Source organism: Somniosus microcephalus, unplaced genomic scaffold, assembly GCF_052327205.1.
Source record: "Somniosus microcephalus isolate GS21.2 unplaced genomic scaffold, FLI_Smic_1.0 unresolved_chr1, whole genome shotgun sequence".
Classification (NCBI taxonomy): Eukaryota; Metazoa; Chordata; class Chondrichthyes; order Squaliformes; family Somniosidae; genus Somniosus; species Somniosus microcephalus.
The window spans coordinates 86,039,167-86,060,444 of NW_028225179.1; the positions used below are offsets into that span (position 1 = coordinate 86,039,167).

The window sequence follows — 21,278 nt, forward strand, 5'->3', positions numbered from 1 at the left end:
TTACTGCTGGCTTCTGAACTTAGTTCCCGATTCCCTTTTTATATCGATATAAAATGATTAAACAATGGAACCCTGTTCTAACTCTAAAATAAAACAGATAATAACAGAAAATAATGCAAATACACGACGGGCCAGTCAGCATTTGAAAAGAGAAAATACAGTTTAACGTTTCAGATTGAGATTCCCTTAGTCAAAAACAGAAAGTTCACCCTATTGTTTCTGTTTAGATCCTGACAGGCCTGTTGTGTATTTACATTTTATTATTTTGGATTTCCAGCATTATTTCTTTGTATCTAAGAGGTACTGAGCAGTTATTCCCCCTCGTCACCAGGACATAACGTTCAAAAGGGAATTGGATAAACACTTGAAGGGGGAAAATGTGCAGGGCCCTGGGGAAAGAGCAGGAGAGTGGGACTAATTAGGCAGTTGTTGTTGTATATGGTTGCCCCGATCACCAGTTGTTGTTGTTGTGTATGGTTGCCCTGATCACCAGTTGTTGTTGTGTATGTTTACCCTGATCACCAGTTGTTGTTTTTGTGTATGTTTACCCTGATCACCAGTTGTTGCTGTGTATGGTTGCCCCTGATCACCAGTTGCTGTTGTGTATGGTTGCCCTGATCACCAGTTGTTGTTGTTGTGTATGGTTGCCCTGTTCACCAGTTGTTGTTGTTGTGTATGGTTGCTCTGATCACCAGTTGTTGTTGTTGTGTATGGTTGCTCTGATCACCAGTTGTTGTTGTTGTGTATGGTTGCCCTGATCACCAGTTGTTGTTGTTGTGTATGGTTGCCCTGTTCACCAGTTGTTGTTGTTGTTGTGTATGGTTGCTCTGATCACCAGTTGTTGTTGTGTATGGTTGCCCTGATCACCAGTTGTTGTTGTTGTGTATGGTGGCTCTGATCACCAGTTGTTGTTGTGTATGGTTGCCCAGATCACCATCCAATCCCAGACCGGATATCTGAGAGCCCACTAGAAAGAAAGACTTGCATTTATATAGCGCCTTTCATGACCACCGGATGTCCCAAAGCGCTTTACGGCCAATTAAGTAATTTTTGACGTGTAGTCACTGTTGCATTATAGGAAACTAGCTGGGGTGCCCGGCGTTGCCCAGGCTTTTTTGTAAAACTGTTTATGAGACTGGTGGGCTGGTCACTTCTCCTCTCCCCTCCCTCCACCTCTCCTCTCCCTCCCCCCTCTCCTCTCCCTCCCTCCCTCCCCCTATCCCTCCCCCTCCCCTCTCCCTCGCTCCCCTCTCCTCTCCCTCCCTCCCCCTCTCTCCTCGTCCCCTCCCCCTCCCCCCTCTCCTCTCCCTCCCTCCCTCCCCCTCTCTCTCTCTCCCTCCCCCTGTCTCTCCCTCCTTTCCTCTCTCTCCCTCCCTCCCCTCTCCCTCCCTAGCTCCTCAGGCCCGGCCCCAACTCAGCTCGGTACCAGAACGGAGTCAGTCCGACAACGGGAGGCCCGGGTGCCCATCGCTCCGAAGCGAGCCCGGGGTTCCTCATGGTTAATGTGGCGGGTCTTTGGACCCGGTTGGCCCGGGCAGCAGATGAATGCCTTTCACTGCGGACTCCCGTGTGCGATTGCGGTCGTGGACGGCTCGTTGGAAAGCCCCGGTTTTCTCAGTCCCGCACTCACGGCAAAAGAGAGAGGGGGGAAGGAGAGAGAGCGAGAGAGAGAGAGGGAAGGAGAGAGAGAGAGAGAGGGAAGGAGAGGGAGAAAGGGGAGAGAGAATGGGGAAAGGGGTGGGGGGAAAGGGGTGGGTGGGGGAAAGGGGGTGGGGGGGAAGGGGGTGTTGGCGGGGAAAGGTGGGGTGTGTGGGGGGGGAAAGGGTAGGTGTGCGGTCGGGGACGGCTCGTTGGAAAGCCCCGGTTTTCTCAGCCCCGCACTCATGGCAAAAGAGAGAGGGGGAAGGAGAGAGAGAGAGAGAGAGGGAAGGAGAGAGAGAGAGAGGGAAGGAGAGGGAGAAAGGGGGGAGAGAGAAAGGGGAAAGGGGTGGGGGGGAAGGGGTGTTGGGGGGAAAGGTGGGAGTGTGTGGGGGGAAAGGGGGGGTGTGTGTGGGGGGGAAAGGGGGGGGTGTGTGGGGGGGAAAGGGGGGTGTGGGGGGGGAAAGGGGGGTAAAGGGGGGGTGGGGGGGAGGAAAGGGGTGGGGGGGAGGAAAGGGGGGGTGGGGGGGGGTGGGGGGGGGGAAAGGGGGGGTGTGGGGCCTTAGTGACCCGGAGTCCTGCTTGCTTTTGGTCAGGCTCTCGGGCCGTGGCGGTTGACGCCGCGGGGAAGGCCGTGCACAGTGGCTCCCGCTCCGGACCGTTGCAGTGGCTTGCCTGCGGGCTAGTCGAGGGGCGGAAAGCCTGAGTCCCCGGCCTGCGGCCCGCGGCCGCAAACGGAGCCGAGGCCCCGGGACCGGGCCGAGGGGGGGAAAGCCCAAGTCCCTGGCCCGCGGCTGCAAACGGAGGCCGGGACCGGGCCGACCCGCGGCCGCAAACGGAGCCGAGCCCCCGGGGACCGGGCCGAGGGGGGGGGAAAGCCCAAGTCCCTGGCCCGCGGCTGCAAACGGAGCCGGGACCGGGCCGACCCGCGGCCGCAAACGGAGCCGAGCCCCAGGACCGGGCCGAGGGGGGGAAAGCCCAAGTCCCTGGCCCGCGGCTGCAAACGGAGCCGGGACCCGGGGCCGACCCGCGGCCGCAAACGGAGGCCGAGCCCCGGGACCCCGGCCGAGGGGGGGAACGCCCGAGTCCCCAGCCCGCAGCCGCAAATGGAGCCGAGCCCCTGGACCGGGCCGAGGGGGGGGAAAGCCCGAGTCCCCGGCCTACAGCCGCAAAGGGAGGCAGAGCAACAAAGAAATCCCCTCCACACACACACAAAGTGGGAAAAATGAAGCTGTTAAAATGTGAATAAAAATAAAAGCTGAGGTAAAGATGGCCGAATTAATGGCAGTTTGAAAGATTAGGCCCCGCCCACACACGCCATGAAACGCCCCCCGTGACGCAGCGCGCTCCCCCCGTAGGATTGGTCAACCTTCACGTCACTCAATGCTAATGAGGCGGTAGGATTGGTCAACCGCTAATGAGCGGATTTTGTCCGTTTTTTGAACGTTTTTTGTATACTGTCAGAACAATTTTTGACTGACCAAAAAGTAAATACACCTATGACACTCCCCTAATCATCAGCTTTCTTTTGATATAACATATGTGTAGGTACGCTCTATAACTTTTGAGTGTATAGGCGGATGGACATACATAGAAGATACATAGAAGATAGGAGCAGGAGTAGGCCATTCGGCCCTTCGTGCCTGACAGACAGACACGCAGACAGACAGACAGACGGATGGGCGGCAGCCAATTTGCACACAAGCTCCCACAAACAGCAATGTGATAATGACCCAGATAATCTGTTTTAGTGATGTTGGTTGAGGGATAAATGTTGGCCAGTGACCCTCTTCTGACCCATGCTAAAAATGAGCACTTCTGGTCAGCACTACAGACACATTCCACCCTCAGGCCGCATCATCTGAGGCCACTGAATGCACTTTGACCCCTGCCTCAAGAACCAGGGCCTCGAAGGCCCCACAATAGCAATGCCCACACTTCCAATCTGCTCATGCCCACCGAATGTCCGGGTCCCTCCCTGTGTACAGTGCACTTCTCCAGTTACAGGACAAATCTAAATATGAACATCTAGTTTAGTTTTAGAGAGTTAGTCCGTGTCCCAACCACCAAAGGATGCTCATGGAGGGGAGATACAGAGACTCCAGGCCTTGGTTCATTTCGCTCGATATGTATGTGCACTTGGACTGCTTTATACAGGAAATTGGCCTCATTCAGACACTAAATCAATGGCTCTGATATTGCCCCCAACATGGCACAGTAGTACCCTCACCAATCGCAAACAGTGGCTCACTGTGAACAATGCTATGGGAGATCGGCCAGTGAACATCTGCCCTCGATACTGGAAACAGCTGGATGGAGCTGGTTAAGCCAGTGAAGTACAATTAGAGATTAGTTCATCAACTGAGGGAAACATCTTCACTCTAAATTGGAAAGATTGGGATGATTTTTTGTCAATTTGTTATTTCAGGCTAAATTGGGAAAGTTGCTCAACGACTGAACCAGTTCCACACGTCAGAGACCACGCCTTTAACACGTTTTCCGACACTTTTACTTCCCTTTTCAGCAGGATATTGCTTCGATCCTGGTAACGGCCTCTCTTTCTCGGCAACTTTTGCTATTATCTCAGCCCGTTGCTTGACTGCATTCAGTGACTGAATTCGTTCCAGGAACCCAAGCTTAGCTTCCTCTTTCTCAGATTGAATCAGCAGGTCGATGTAAGCTGGGGTCGATAACGGGTTTGGTCTGAGAGCTATTTCTTCAAGTCTTAAAATGCTCTCGGATGTTATTTCAATCAGCTCCAGCACCACATCCCGAACGTCAGCCAATTCCTGCTGAAGTTTCTCCATGATTTTCTGCTGTGTCATCTGTTCACCAGATGCCTTCTCATACTTTGCTTTCAGCTCGCTGTATGTTTTCTTCTCCTTTCTGGTTTTATACTCAAATCTGTACCTTTGGTTGTAATGAACAGACCAGACACATTTATGAGGACAGACGGTGCAGTTTCCATTTCTGTCGATTGCCACACATCCTCTTTTATCAGCATCATTGGGAATCCCACAGGGATAGTGACAGGTGAAGTGACATTTCTGACAGTTGGTTATGTAATTGCCAGTCCCGCTGATATCTTCCTTTACTGGAACTGTGACTTCAACTTCATACTCAAAGTCTTTATTTGCATCCAGATCGACCCGGTGTTGGTTCAGAGCCTGTTGTGTCATCCTGATCTCCTCCAGCTTTGTCAGGCCCGCTTTGATCAGAGGCTGCAATCCCGCTACCGCAGCCTCCAGCCCCTGACGCTCCCTGAGGACCTCCTTTGTCAAGCATAAACTCTTCGTTTCCATTTTGCTCAGAGCTCCAAAGAACTTCCTCATACTGTTTGATCCCATCTTCCAGAACATTGCATCAAAGTTATCATCGTCCTCTTCCTCTTCCTCTTCACTGCCAGCATCAGGACTGCTCTTGTTGACAGAGATTCCAGAAGCTGAACTTTGGGCAAATATGGCTGAATTGTTGAACTTGAAGTGAACGGGAAGACCTTTCTTATCCTTGGGACACGGTACCTCAGCAACGTTGATGGCCTCCAGAACGGGGGGAACTTGCCCATCCGCGAACGTCACCAGTATTCGGATATTCTCTGCAATATCTTTGCCAAAAATGGAAAGAATCGAATCAAAGACATATTTCTGTGCATGAGTCAGGCGAGCCAAAGAGGCTTGAGCAACAAAACACACGGCATCGATCTGATCAATACCATCTGGGGAAGTAAAGAACTCTCGGATCTCATCAGTGATAAATTTATCTCGAGTTATCCCCCCGGTATCTCCAAATCCCGGCGTGTCTATGATAGTGAGAGAGTAATCAATCCTGAATCCTTCGCGATGGTGGAGTTCATAGGCAGTGATTGAGGATGTCTGACTTTCAGCCTGGGATCTTCCTGTCCCTTCATCTATTAATTTGTATCTGAAGTTGTCCTCCCATTCCACGCCCAGGATGTAGTTGATCATTCCATTGATGAGGGTTGTTTTTCCTGCTCCTGTTGCTCCAAGAAGCATAATTGTCCTGACACTGTGTTTTGTGGTGGGCTTTCCGAAGGAGCATTTCACACGGTGTCCAGCCTTGTCAAGTATCTTTTTCTCTAAGTGGAGCATGTAAATGGAAGGGTTCCCACTGTCTGTTAATATACTATCTCTGTGAAGTTTCTCGGCTCGTCTCATCGGTTTATTTTCTGTTTCTATTAAAACCTCATCACTTGGTGCACTAGAACCTTTTTCTCCACAGTCAGCAGACACTCGCACTCTGTAGGATGCCTTGGGTTTCAATCCCTCTAAAGTATAACGACATTCATTGTCTGTTGCCTTCAGATTCTCCCATAATCCATTCTCCGTGCTGGAGGTAACTGCCTTTCCTTCTCTATATTCTATCCTGTACTGAACTATATCGACACCAGCTCCAATCTCAGTCGGCCTGGCCCAGGTGAGTGTTGCAGCACAGGAGTATACCTGGAGTGTTGAAGGTTTACCAGGTGGACTTGTAGGAAGTGTGGTGACACTGTGACTCTCACTGGCCATGCTGACCCCTGCCTTGGTCACTGCTCTGTAATGGAATTGATATTCCTGGTGTGGCTGTAACCCAGGAATTGTGAAGGAGTCGGATTGATCAGATGTACCCACAGTTGCCCATTCCTCCTGTTGGGTAGCTCGGTACTCCACCTTGTACCCAACAATCTCGCCAGCACCGTGTCTCGGTGGGTGTAATTGGAGTGTCACACTGTCATGTGTGGTTCCACTAACCACAGGTTTCTCCGGCTGTGACGGGGGTTCGAAGCACTGGCTCACCACAAACCCTCCCTCATACAGGTAAATCGATGCTCCTACATTGCTGTCATCCTGCACAGAAGCAACAATGAACTTTGTTTTCCCTCGTGCTCTGTTAGCTGTGGCAAAATCCAGGAATAAGCGAGCGCACTCCCTTATCTTCTGGGATACAGACCGCGAGTTAAACCACTGCTGGTTGTGATGTCCTACACTAACCCGGTTAGCAGGATTTGGTACCTGCATTTTCTCAGCTGTGTGAGATTGTAGGTAGCTGGCTGCTTCTGACAGATAGAAGTCCTCTTGATGCTGTGTTGTGAATGTGAAGCAGACCACATACTCTGTCTTTGGGTCCAACACTTCTCTATCCAACTCGCTCCTTGACTTCACAACATGAATATCTTTCAATATCGTGAGGCAAGATGTCACCACGTTCATTTCCCGCTCATTGTCATCCAGCCATTTGATCAGTGACTGGTGTTTGAATGGTGACTGTTCCTTGTTCTTCAGAATATCCACCAGTAACCCTTCCTCCTCCCCACCTCCACGGATAGATGGCAACACTCTCGCTAAAGTCTTCTGGAAAACCAGTTTGTACTCCTGACACATCTCTCGGAATTCCAGTATCCTGTCCCCAATCTCTGGAAATTGAATGCTGACACTGTCTCTCATCAGATCATTGCATCTCATCACTGTCTCATTGAGCTGCTCCAGCACAGACTGAGAGCGATTGACCAGTCCGATACTGATGCCTCGTACCAGCTGAGCAGCTTTGGAGTCCAGCTTGTTGAGTGGGTAGAGCCAGACTCTCATGGGCACTGCGTGCTCTCCATCCGGTCCCAGTAACTTTGGGAGGGTTGTGTAGATGTTGATGGCGTCTTGGAATGTGGTGGGATTGTTTTCCAGTGAGAAATCCCCATAAAAGGTGCAGCTGAATTTCTGGGCATTTGAATTTTGTTCGTCTGTCATTTTTAGGGAGGCCTGACCCTCAATTGCAATCTTAGGAATTTTTTTAATCATCACCTCCAGGTTACCCTGAATATCCCACAGGGTCTCTGCTGAAGAGACCTCTCGATCAAACACAAAGAAAGCCTGAGCCCCATATAGCACTGCTGTAACCACGTGAGTTGCTGTCCCCTGATCAAACACATATGGGTAGGTTACATTCTGCCGCCCTAAGTGGCTCATTGTCAGCTGCTCAAACCTGGTTGTTGTTTGGTACTGAAGGGTCACTCGGGCCTGCTGCTTCGAGCTCTTTGTGTCGTTGAGATATTTGGCAGACCCTCCCACCTCTACCAATCCACCCAAGAAACTTGCTTTCAATGATCCGTTCACATTCAGTGCAGAGGCTTTCTTCTCAATGGAGTCGGATGCAATGATGTGAAACTCTGTGTTACGCTGAGATAGCATATCAAGGTCTTTTCTCAGTGTCTCTATGTCCCACAATGTGACCCCTACAGAAAAAACAGATAAATAAACAAATTACTATTGAAATTATTAGTGTTTAATGAGAAATAAGAAGAATCAGTCCAGTATAGAGCAGGTAACAGAGATTCAGTGGGGCAGATTTGTGCATTTCCTCTCTGGGTATTAAACGTTGCCAGGCAGAGCAGAGAAAGAAAATCTGATGGAGGAGCACATGACTTTTACAGAAATTAATAGGAAATCTGATGGAGGGAATCATACGATGACATCAGATACTAGCTGGAGTGCCCGGCGGTGCCGAGGGTTTTTTGAGGGCATGTTGTTGTTGGAAGAGAGAGAAAGAGAGACTGGGGGGAGAAGAGAGAGACGGGGGGGAGAAGAGAGAGACGGGGGGCAAGAGAGAGAGACTGCTGGATTTAGTTCGGGATTAGCCTGGAGAGAGAGGGGGGGAAGGAGTGCCTCAGGCCTGGCCCGATCGACCCCTGCGAAGGAAGGAAGGAAGGAAGAAGGTGAGCTATCCCTCCCTGTCCCACCCCCTCACTCTTTCCCTCCCTCACCCTCTCTCTCTCCCTCCCCCTGTCTCTCCCTGCTTTACTCTCTCTCCCTCCCTTCCCTCTCCTCTCCCTCACTCTCTCCTCACCCTCCCTCCCCCTCTCCTCACCCTCCCTCCCCCTCTCCTCTCCCTCCCTCCCCCTCTCTCTCCCTCCCCCTCCCTCCCCCCTCCCTCCCCTCCCCTCTCTCTCCCTCCCCTTCCCTCCCCCTCTCTCTCCCTCCCCCTCCCTTCCCCCCACTCCCTCCCCCCTCCCTCCCCCCTCCCCCTCTCCCTCCCCGCTCTCTGTCACTCCCCCTGCTTTACACTCTCTCCCTCTCTCCCTCCCCTCTCCTCTCCTTCCCCCTCTCCTCTCCCTCCCCCTCTCCTCTCCCTCCCTCCCCCTCCCTGCCCCTCTCCTCTCCCTCCCCCTCTCCTCTCCCTCCCCCCTCTCCTCTCCCTCCCCCCTCTTCTCCCTCCCCCCTCTCCTCTCCCTCCCCCCCTCTCCTCTCCCTCCCCCTCTCCTCTCCCTCCCCCTGTCTCTCCCTGATTTCCTCTCTCTCCCTGCCTCCCCCTCTCTCTCTCCCTTCCCCGAGAGTCCGGACACTGTGACCCGAAGCCCCTGTGTGCGGATTAGCGCCTCAGGGCCGGACTGTGCGTGGCGTAGCGCGTGAGGCCCGGCCCGACTCACCTTAGCTGAGGTCGCGCTCCGGGCCGCCGCCGACGTTGACATGCGCGCTGTCTCCCGCCCCGCCAGCCTTTAGCAAGATGGCGGCGATGGGTACGCCCGGCTCAGTCCCGCCCCGCCAGCCTTTACCAAGATGGCAGCGATCGCGATTTAGGGAATTGGGCCCAGCAGGATGGGCGGTGCCTAGCTCGGGCGTGGCTGGTGAGGAGAGGCCGAGGCTTCGAGGCCTGAGGCATGCAGGCAGCTCATCCACCGCCGAGGGGAGGAAAGCCCGAGTCCCCTTTGCAAATGGATTTTTTTTTTAAACCAATTTTTTTTTGCTGGAAATCTATATTTAATGTGTCAATACTAATGAATCAACAATTTCCTCACCTCCATTACCATTTTTTTGAGCTTGAGGCCCGGCAAGTGTTTAATGGCTGCCACTCACCTCAGCTGAGCTCCCGCTGGGCAGTTTGAACGATTAGGCCCCGCCCACAAATGCCATGAAACACCCCCCAATTGGTCAACCATCACGTCACTCAACGCTAATGAGCGGAAGGATTGGTCAACCGCTAATGAGCGGATTTTGTCCTTTTTTTGAACGTTTTTTGTATACTGTCCGAACAATTTTTGTCTGACCAAAAAGTACATATGCCTATTAGACTCCCCTAATGATAAGCTTTCTTTTGATATAACATATGTGTAGGTACGCTCTATAACATTTGATTGTATAGCCGGACAGACAGACAGACAAACAGACAAACAGACAAACCAACTCTTTTATATATCGGATATACGGCACAGAAACAGGCCATTCAGCCCAACCAGTCCATGCCGGCGTTTATGCTGCACTCGAGCCTCCTTCCATCTTTCCTCAGCTAAATCTATCAGCATAACCCTCTATTCCCTTCTCCCTCATATGCTTGTTCAGCCTCCCCTTAAATGCATCGATACTATTCACTTCAACCACTCCCTGTGGTAGCGAGTTCCATATTCTCACCACTCTTTGGGTAAAGACGTTTCTTCTGAATTCCCTATTGGATTTCTTGTATGAATGGCCTCTAGTTATGCTGTTTCCCACAAGTGGAAACATTCTCTCTAATAACAGAAAATGCTGGAAACTCTCAGTAGACCAGGCAGTATCCGTGGAGAGGGAAACAGAGTCAAAGTCTCAGGTCTGTGACCCTTCATCAGAACTGGAAAAAGTTAGAGATGTAACAGGTTTTAAGCCGGTGCAGAGGCAGGGAGAGGGGGAGGGGATGAAAGAATAAAAGGAACGGTCTGTGCTAGGGTGAAGGCAGGAGTGGTTAAATGGTGTAAATGGGGATGGCAGAATCATCAACAACTGCCGCCTCATAAAATAGGGGCAGGGTTATAGTCTGAAATTGTTGAACACCTCAGCCTTCTTTTTTCAAGAGAGAAGAGACCCAGCCTGTTCATCCTTTCCTGATAGTTATACCCTCGCATTTCTGGTATCATCCTTGTAAATCTTTTATGCACCCTCTTCATTGCCTCTATATCCTTTTTATAATTTGGTGACCAGAACTGTACGCAGTACTCCAAGTGTGGTCTAACCAAGGTTCGATACAAGTTTAGCCTAACTTCCCTACTTTTCAATTCTACCCCTCTAGAAATAAACCCCAGTGCTTGGTTTGCTTTTTTATTGCCTTGTTAAGCGGTGTCGCAACTTTTAGTGATTTGTGTATTTGTACTCCGAGATCCCTTTGTTCCTCTCCCCCACCCAGACTCGCACCATCCAAGTAATAAGTGATCTCCTTAACTTCCTACCAAAATGTAATACCTCACATTTATCTGTGTTGAAATTAATTTGCCAATTATATGCCAATTCTGCAAGTTTATTAATGTCCACCTGTAATTTGTTGCAGTCCTCCTCAATATTGATTATCCCCTCCATCCCCAATTTGGTGACATCCAGAAATTTAGAAATTGTGTTTGATTCCAAAGTCTAAATCGTTAATATAAATTGTGAACAAGTGGTCCCAGCATTGATCCTTGTGGAATACCACTACCCACCTTCTGCCAATGTGAAAAGCTACCCTTTACCCTTACTCTCTGCTTTCTGTCTTGAAGCCAGCTAACTGTCCATTCTGCTACTTCTCCCAGGCCTCTGCAATCTCTGCCCTTGTCCATTAGTCCATTATGTACATAAGAACATAAGAAATAGGGGCAGCAGTAGGCCATACAGCCCCTCGAGTCTGCTCCACTATTTAATAAGATCATGGCTGATCATCGACCTCAACTCCGCTTTCCTGCCCAATCTCCCTATCGCTTGATTCCCCTAGAGTCCAAAAATCTATCTCATGCTTGAATATACTCAACGACTCAGCATTCACAGCCCTCTGGGGCAGAGAATTACAAAGTTTCACAACCCTCTGAGTGAAGAAATGTCTTCTCATCTCAGTCTTAAATGGCCCACCCCTTATCCTGAGACTATGCCCCCTAGTTCAAGACACTCCAGCAGGACAAATCCGACCCGGCCAATTACCGTCCCATCAGTCTACTCTCAATCATCAGCAAAGTGATGGAAGGTGTCGTCGACAGTGCTATCAAGCAGCACTTACTCAGCAATAACCTGCTAACTGATGCCCAGTTTGGGTTCCGCCAGGGCCACTCAGCTCCTGACCTCATTACAGCCTTGGTCCAAACATGGACAAAAGAGCTGAACTCAAGAGGTGAGGTGAGAGTGACTGCCCTTGACATCAAACATTTGATCAAGTGTGGCATCAAGGAGCCCTAGCAAAACTGAAGTCAATGGGAATCAAGGGGAAAACTCTCCATTGGTTGGAATCATACCTAGCACAAAGGAAGTTGGCTGTGGTTGTTGGAGGTCATTCATCTCAATCACATGACATCACTGCAGGAGTTCCTCAGGGCAGTGTCCTAGGCCCAACCATCTTCAGCTGTTTCATCAATGACCTTCCCTCCATCATAAGGTCAGAAGTGGGGATGTTCGCTGATGATTGCACACTGTTCAGCACAATTCGAGACTCGTCAGATACTGACGCAGTCCGTGTCCATATGCAGCAAGACCTGGACAACATTCAGACTTGGGCTGACAAGTGGCAAGTAAAATTCGCACCACACAAGTGCCAGGCAATGACCATCTCCAACAAGCGAGACTCTAACCATCTCCCCTTGACATTCAATGGCACTACCATCGCTGAATCCCCCACTATCAACATCCTGGGGGTTACCATTGATCAGAAACTGAACTGGACCAGCCATATAAATACTGTGGCTACAAGAGCAGACCAGAGGCTGGGAATTCTGCGGCGAGTGTCTCACCTCCTGACTCCCCAAAGCCTTTCCACCATCTACAAGGCACAAGTCAGGAGTGTGATGGAATACTCTCCACTTGCCTGGATGAGTGCAGCTCCAACAACACTCAAGAAGCTCGACATCATTCAGGATAAAGCAGCCCGCTTGATTGGCACTCCATCCACCACCTTCAACATACACTCCCTCCACCACCGGTGCACTGTGGCTGCAGTGTGTACCATCTACAAGATGCACTGCAGCAACTCGCCAAAGCTCCTTCAACAGCACCTTCCAAACCCGCGACCTCTACCACTTAGAAGGGCAAGGGAGGCAGACGCATGGGAACATCACCACCTACAAGTTCCCCTCCAAGCCACACACTATCCTGACTTGGACCTGTATCACCGTTCCTTCACTGTCGCTGGGCCAAAATCCTGAAACTCCCTCCCTAACAGCATTGTGGGCGTACCTACACCATATGGACTGCAGCGGTTCAAGAAGGCGGCTCACCACCATCTTCTCAAGGGCAATTAGGGATGGGCACTAAATGCAGGCCTAGCCAGCCAGCGACACCCACATCCCAACAATGAATAAAAAAAAAACAACCTCAACATCTACCCTGTCAATCCCTTTCAGAATCTTGTATGTTTCAATGAGGTCACCTCTCATTCTTCTAAACTCCAGAGAGTATCGGCCCATTCTACACAATCTCTTATCATAGGACAGCCCTCTCATCCCAGGAATCAATCTAGTGAACCTTTGTTGCACCGCCTCCAAGGCAAGTATATCCTTCCTTAGATAAGGAGACCAAACCTGTGCACAGTACTCCAGGTGTGGTCTCACCAAGGTCCTGTACAATTGTAGCAAGACTTCGCGGCCTAGAAATTCGGTATAGCCTCGTTTGGGGCGCTAGTCCTGGCGATGCGCAAAGTTTAGCGTCAGGCGCAAATTAGCGCCACCTAGCGCGATATTGGGTTGCAGCGCCCCTAAAGGTGATTGCGGCGCTAAATCAGGCGCTGCACGCTACTCTTAAGGCGCTAACCCGGCGGCGCAACCCAATTTCACCGCGGCGGGGCGCAGCGAGGGTGCTGTCAATAATCACTTTCCCTGAGACACAGTGGCGCCGGCCAGCTCTTAAAGGGGCAGGTCAATTGGCTTCACCAGACACACTCACTGCCTTGTAGGCCTTCAAAGCGGTGGGAGCCTACCTGTGGCGCACCAGCCTAGCAAGACATGGAAAGGGTGAGGCAGAGGGCGGAACGACTCACTGATGGGGCTTTGGATGCTTTGGTTGGCGCAGTGGAATCAAGGCCAAGGAAGATGGTCGGAATGTGATTTATGTTTTGGACAGTCTCCCGGGTGTGAGAAGCAGTTATGTGTCAGTGTATTAGTTTTGCTTTCTGTTGCCATAGCTTTCTCATGTTTGAAGGAACCACATTTTGTTTAATGAAACACTTTCTTCATTTACAATGGCCATGCCTGCTATTTACATGCATCTTGCCCTTCACAGGCTTGGGGGTATCAGACCGGTTCCATTCCTGTTCTTGGAATGGCAGCAAGCATTCCGTGAGAGAGGCCTAGAAGCTACTTCTGATCAGTCTCTGACGCGGAGCCTGAGAAGAGCCGCTCGCGTAGAAGTTCAGGCCAGCAGGCATCTTCTCAGCCACCGACAGAGATGTCCTGCACCTTATCTGAGGCTGCAGATCTGGCTGAAGCAGGTGGCACAGCTCAGTCACCAGCTCCTTTCTAAATCGCAGCCTTCTGACACACTGCTCCTCCGACATGTTCATGTAGGAAAACTGCTGTCGGAAAACCCTGCCAGCGTAAGGTCTGCTGTGGCGGCGTCTGTTGGCCCTCCTCCGTCTGGCCATGCCCGTCCCCCTCTCCCAGCGTCTCAGTGCCCTTTCCAGATGATTCAGCAGCAGGACGTTCCCCTCCAATGCAGCCCCCATAATAAGTGCCCACAGGAAGGTTCCCCGTTGTCAAGGCTCACCAACAGCAAGGTGATGGTCAGAAGGCTGAAGATCGTCTGCCTGCGCTGGCTCAGTGATCAAATGGCTCTCAGTGTGCAGCTCAGCAACTCTTTGTAGCTCTCGAGGAAGTGTGCTCCAAAAATGGCTGCCGCTTTTAAACCACACCAGTCCCCTTTAAATAACGCTCCTCCAGCCCGAGAGTGACTTGGTAAGGTCCAGGTAAGCTGTCACTATTAGCGCCAGGTGCTACGGAGGGGGGCGCCACTGAATTTCCGGTCCGGGGCACCCAAAAGGCGTTGCACACTCAAATGACATCATAATCAGCCTGCGCCCATGAGCGGGCGCTAAGATTTAGCGCCGGCGTTAAATGCAGGCTCAATATGGGGCGAGGCGCCTTGCGCCCGCCCGGAAATTGGCTAGCGCTCCACTTCTCGGCCTCTTTAGGCATTAATCGGTGGCGCTAACAACTGAATTTCTCCCCCCTTTTCTCTTATACTCCAAACCCCCTTATAATAAAGGCCAACATGCCGCTTGCCTTCCTTATTGCTTGCTCTAGCTGCATGCTAGCTTTCTGTGTTTCTTGCACGAGGACACCCAAATCTCTCTGAACACCAGCATTTGAAAGTTTCTCACCATTTAAAAATATTCTGTTTGAGTCTTCCTACCAAAGTGAGTAACCTCACATTCCCTACATTATACTTCATCTGCCACCTTACTGCCCACTCACTAGTCTATCTATATCGCTTGCAGATACTTTGTGTTCTCCTCACAGCTTACTGTTCCACCTAGCTTTGCATAGTCAACAAACTAGGATACATTACACTCAGTCCCTTCATCTACGTCATTAATATAGATTGTAAATAGCTGAGGCCCCAACGATGATGTAGTACCTTATCGAAGACCTCTTGAAAATCTAGATAAGTTACATCTACTTCATTACCCGTATCTACTCTCCCTGTTAACTCTTCAAAAAATTCAATGAGGTTGGTCAAGCACGACTATCCTTTTTGAAATTCATGCTGACTATTCATTATTATATTTTTGGTTTCTGGATGTTCTTCTATTTTCTCCTTTAGTAGGGATTCCATTAGTTTTCCCACCACCGATGTTAATCTGACTGGTCTATAGTTCCCTGGACATGTTCTTAAATATAGGTATTATGTTAGCTATCTGCCAGATCACATGGCTCTTAAATTAATTAATGTCTGTTGTCCCACAGTTAGCATTACTGTATTACCTGGGATCAGAGCGTCTGATCGGCAGTCGTACAGCATTCCCAGCTGGAAAGGGCGGCTCAGAGTTGCCAGTTCTATCACCGCTGTTTCTCCGTGTGACATTGTTCCACACTTTTCAAATCCACTCAAATATTTACCTGTAACAACAACAACAACAACTTGTATTTATATAGCAGCTTTAACGTAGTAAAATGTACCAAGGCACTTCACAGGCATATTATAAGAAAAAAAATTTGACACCGAACAGGCACAGCCACCAATGGTTGAGTAATTATAATCAGCGATGCTCAAGAGGGCATAGAAACATAGAAGATAGGAGCAGAAGTAGGCCATTCGGCCCCTCGAGCCTGCTCCGCCATTCAATGCAGAATTAGAGGAGCGCAGATATCTCGTGGGGGGGTTGTGGGGCTGGTGGTGATTACAGAGATAGGGAGGGGTGTGGCCATGGAGGAATTTGAAAACAAGGATGAGAATTTTGAAATTGAGGCACTGCTTAACTGGAAACCAAGGTAGGTCAGCGAGCACAGGGGTGATGGGTGAACAGGACTTGGTGCGAGTTAGGACACCGGCAGCCGAGTTTTGGATGACCTCAAATTTACATAGGGTAGAATGTGGGAGGCCAGTCAGGAGTGTGTTGGAATAGTCAAGTCTAGAGGTAACAAAACCATGGATGAGGGTTTCAGCAGCGGATGAGCTGAGGCAAGGGCCAAGACAGGCAATGTTAGAGAGGTGGAAATAGGCGGTCTTAGTTATAGAAATATAGGAGGAGTCAGCCATTCGGCCCTTCAAGCCTGCTCTGCCATTCAATATGATCATGGCTGATCTTCTATCTCAATACCATATTCCCGCTCTCTCCCCATACCCCTTGATGCCTTTTGTGTCTAGAAATCTATCTATCTCCTTCTTAAATATATTCAGTAAATTGGCCTCCACAGCCTTCTGTGGTAGAGAATTCCACAGGTTCACCAATCTGAGTGAAGAAATTTCTCCTCATCTCAGTCCTAAATGTCCTACCCCATATCTGTAATGATATCAGCAAATAGTGATGGTATTTGCCTGTTTGATTATTTATGCCTTACCAGCAGAGGGCATGTGAGAGAAGCAGTTTAGTTTTAGTTTCGTTTTGGATGTCTCTCTAAGATGGTGTCTCCTGTAAGGCTCTTAACTTAGGTGAACAGACTTTAGATTAAAAAACATTCTCTTTCATCAATGTGTCGTCATTGAACCCACATTAGAAATCAATACATGGTGTCAGAAGAAGGATTGAAAGAGATGAAGAGGAAAAATCTGAAGTTAGCAACTCGTGGCAAAGAAGCTACCCAGCGAAATCAGCTCTCCACATATTAGCAAGCCAAAAGAGAACATCGTTACTTACCTTTGGAGAATAGCTAACAAAGTGAAAAATGGAAGGTTTACACCCACCGGCGAAGCTTCAGTTGACAGGTAATGTGACTGAAAGTTGGAGGAGGTTCAAACAACGTTTGGAGTTGTATTTAGCAGCAATCGGAGCTGACGAGAAAAGTGATAAAATGAAAGCATCAGTGTTCTTACATGTCGTGGGTGATGAAGCGCTGGAGGTGTATAATAACTTCACATTCGCTGCTGATGGAGACAAAATGAAGCTGGATAAAATAATGGAACAGTTTGAGGCCTACTGCATACCTAAACGTAATGTGACGTTTAAGAGGCACAGATTTTTCACATGTGTAAAGAAAACGGGAGAGACTATTGAGCAGTATGTGACTGAACTGAGAAACAGAAGCAAAACGTGTGGATTTGGGGGACTGACAGACTCGCTGATAAAAGACAGACTGGTGTGTGGTATTCCAGATAATGGTCTAAGGGAAAGACTGCTAAGAGAGCAAAATCTAGACCTGGGAAAAGCCATAGCATTGTGTAGGGCTACAGAGACTGTGAAGTCGCAGGCAAAGTAGCTGTTCAGTGACAGTAGCTGCAACGTGGATGCAGTGAGAAAGAACGGACAAAAACTGTTTAACAAAAAGAGCGCCAATGTGAAAAAAGGCGTGGCCAGCGAACAAAAATGAAAGGAGCAATCGAAAGTCATGTAGTCGATGCAGTACACAGCATCCACCAAAAAAGTGTCCAGCATATGGTAAAACATGCAATAGTTGCAACAAAAACAACCATTATGCCCGTTGCTGTAAGAACCAAGCGCAACAAAGCAAGATCCATGCAGTAGATGAAAGCGAGATAGAGGAGTTCTATGTGGATGTTGTGTCTGAAAACAAAAAAGAAAAAAGAGACTGGATGTTGACACTAAAAGTGAATGACATACACATTCCATTTAAATTGGATACTGGAGCACAAGTTAATGTGATATCAGAGACTGATTTTAAGAAAATTAGACCCAAACCAAAGATACATGGAACAAAAGTGAAAGTGACAGGATATTCAGGTACTGATATACCAGTGAAAGGAAAATGCATTGTCAAAGTGACACACAAGGACAGAGAGCACACGCTAGCATTAATCGTGGTGCCAAAGGATGTGCAGGCCATACTAGGCTTAATAGCCTGCGAGAGACTGAACCTGGTAAAGAGAGTCCTCGTTGTGGAAAGCGAAGGAGGGACAGTCTATGATGAACTCATGAAAGAGTACAACGACCTATTTCAGGGTCTAGGCTGCATTCCAGGAGAACACACGATCAGTGTAGATAAAAGTATGCCAACGGTCATACATCCATGCAGAAAAGTTCCGTTTGCTCTTCAAAAGCAACTGAAGGCAGAGTTGGACAGGATGGAAAGCCTGAACATGATTCAGAAGGTAGATGAGCCAACTGAGTGGGTGAGTTCCCTTGTCGTTGTGGACAAAAAGAATGGAAAGCTCAGAATTTGCCTGGATCCAAGAGATCTAAACAGAGCAATAAAGAGAGAGCATTTCAAGCTTCCTACACGTGAGGAAATCATGTCACAGTTTGCAAATGCAAAGTATTTCAGCAAGTTAGATGCATCATCAGGATTTTGGCAGATGAAACTGGATGAGGCAAGTTCAAGACTGTGCACGTTCAACAGTCCATTTGGCAGATACAGATTCCTAAGGTTACCATTTGGCATTGCCTCAGCTCCTGAAGTGTATCACAAAAATATCCATATGATCTATGAGCACCTGGAGGGAGTTGATACCTCAATGGATGACATCATAGTATGGGGAACCACGAGAACTGAGCATGACGAGAGACTGAAAAAAGTGCTGGAAGCAACAAGGAAAACCAACCTGAAGCTGAATAGAGAGAATTGCCAGCTCGGGGTGACAGAACTGACATTCGTGGGCAAGGGGACTGTGACATACTTGAACATATTAGCGTCGAGAGGGAGGAGGTGCTAGCGGTTTTAGCAGGCCAAAAAGTGGATAAATCCCCAGGCCCGGACGAGATGTATCCCAGGCTGCTGTGGGAGGCAAGGGAGGAGATTGCAGGGGCTCTGACACAAATTTTCAGAACCTCTCTGGCCACAGGGGATGTACCAGAGGACTGGAGAACAGCTAATGTAGTACCATTATACAAGAAGGGTAGCAGGGATAAACCAGGGAATTACAGGCCAGTAAGCCTAACATCTGTGGTAGGGAAATTATTGGAAAAAATTCTGAGGGACAAAATTAGTCTCCACTTGGAGAGGCAAGGATTAATCGGGGATAGTCAGCATGGCTTTGTCAAGGGTAAATCATGTCTGACAAATCTGATTGAATTTTTCGAGGGGGTGACTAGGGGGGTGGATGAGGGAAATGCTGTGGATGTGGTTTACATGGACTTCAGTAAAGCTTTTGACAAAGTCCCGCATAGGAGACTGGTCAAGAAGGTAAGAGCCCATGGGATCCAGGGTGCCTTGGCGCGTTGGATCCTAAACTGGCTGAGTGGCAGGAGGCAGAGGGTGATGGTTGAAGGTTGCTTTTGTGACTGGAAGCCTGTGTCCAGTGGGGTACCTCAGGGGTCGGTGCTGGGTCCCTTGTTGTTTGTGATCTACATAAATGATTTGGATGAGAATGTAAAAGGTATGATCAGTAAGTTCGCAGATGACACGAAAATTGGTGGGGTGGTAAATTGCGAGGAGGAAAGCCTCAGGCTACAGGACGATATAAACGGGTTGGTCAGATGGGCGGAAAAGTGGCAAATGGAATTTAACCCTGAAAAGTGCGAGGTGATGCATTTTGGACGGACAAATAAGGCAAGGGAATACACAATGAGTGGTAGGACCCTAGGAAGTACAGAGGGTCAGAGGGACCTTGGTGTACATGTACATAGATCCCTGAAGGCAGCGGAACAGGTAGATAAGGTGGTTAAAAAGGCATATGGGATACTTGCCTTCATTAGCCGAGGCATAGAATATAAGAGCAGGGAGGTTATGATGGAGCTGTACAAAACGCTGGTGAGGCCACAGCTGGAGTACTGTGTGCAGTTCTGGTCGCCTCACTATAGGAAGGATGTGATTGCTTTGGAGAGGGTGCAGAGAAGATTCACCAGGATGTTACCTGGGATGGAGAGCCTCAGCTATGAAGAAACACTAAACAGGCTGGGGTTGTTTTCCTTGGAGCAAAGAAGGCTGAGGGGGGACCTGATTGAGGTGTACAAAATGATGAGGGGCATAGATAGGGTAGACAAAGAGGAACTTTTCCCCTTAGCAGGGGGGTCAATAACAAGGGGGCATAGATTCAGGGTAAGGGGCAGGAGATTTAGAGGGGATTTGAGGAGGAACTTTTTCACCCAGAGGGTGGTTGGAATGTGGAACTCAATGCCTAAAAGGGTGGTAGAGGCAGGAACCCTCACAACATTCAAGAAGCATTTGGATGAGCACTTGAAATGCCATTGCATACAAGGCTATGGACCAAATGCTGGAAAATGGGATTAGACTGGACAGGGATGGATGGGCGGCGCAGACACGATGGGCCGAAGGGCCTCTTTCTGTGCTGTAAAACTCTATGACTCTATGACTATGACTCTATATCCTTAGCAGTGAGGGCATCAGACCAGATCCCAGAAAGATGTCCGCCATTGAGAATATGCCAAAGCCACAATGCAAAAAGAACGTGCAGAGGTTTAATGGAATGATCAACTACATGGGTAAATTCATATCTAACCTCTCAGAAAAGATGGCGCCATTGAGACGACTAACTGAAAAGAACATAGAATGGGAATGGAATCATGAGCATGAGAAGTCATGGAGCGATCTAAAGAAACTGCTCACAGAGGAACCAGTTCTAAGGTTTTATGACCCAGCGAGACCCATCAAGATATCATCAGATGCATCACAGAGTGGGCTCGGTGCCATTCTTCTGCAAAAATATGACGACTGGCAACCTATTGCATATGCATCGCGCTCAATGACAGATGCGGAGACGTGATATGCTCAAATGGAAAAGGAGCTGCTCAGCATCACATACGCCTGTGAAAGATTTCACCAGTTTGTGTCAGGACAAGCAATCAGTGTAGAGACTGACCATAAGCCCTTGATTGCTTTGTTCCAAAAGCCACTAAATGACTGTCCGCTTAGAATACAAAGAATGATGATCAGGCTGCAACGCTATACACTGAATGTTGCGTGCACACCGGGTAAGCTGATGTATACAGCAGACACGTTGTCCAGAGCTGTTGACCCAAGGGAGCCCGCAAACACCAAAATGGATGAAAAAGTGAACGCCTACGTGGACATGATCACAAGTGCACTGCCCATAGCAGATGCAAAAATGGAGCTCATAAAGACTGAGACAAACAAAGATGAAACACTGAGACGAGTGAGGAAAAGC

General features: G+C 49.1%; 1 protein-coding gene across 1 annotated transcript; it reads right to left on the minus strand.

Annotated features, from left to right (window-relative positions):
* Positions 1-3,234: 3,234 nt before the first annotated feature.
* LOC147095554 (uncharacterized) lies at positions 3,235-15,645 on the minus strand. The gene is made up of 2 exons (XM_085974684.1): positions 15,524-15,645; positions 3,235-7,864 (listed from the first exon to the last, which is right to left on the minus strand). The coding sequence occupies exons 1-2, from the start codon at positions 15,621-15,623 to the stop codon at positions 4,086-4,088; spliced, it is 3,879 nt and encodes a 1,292-aa protein (XP_085830810.1). The 5' UTR covers positions 15,624-15,645; the 3' UTR covers positions 3,235-4,085.
* Positions 15,646-21,278: the final 5,633 nt, after the last annotated feature.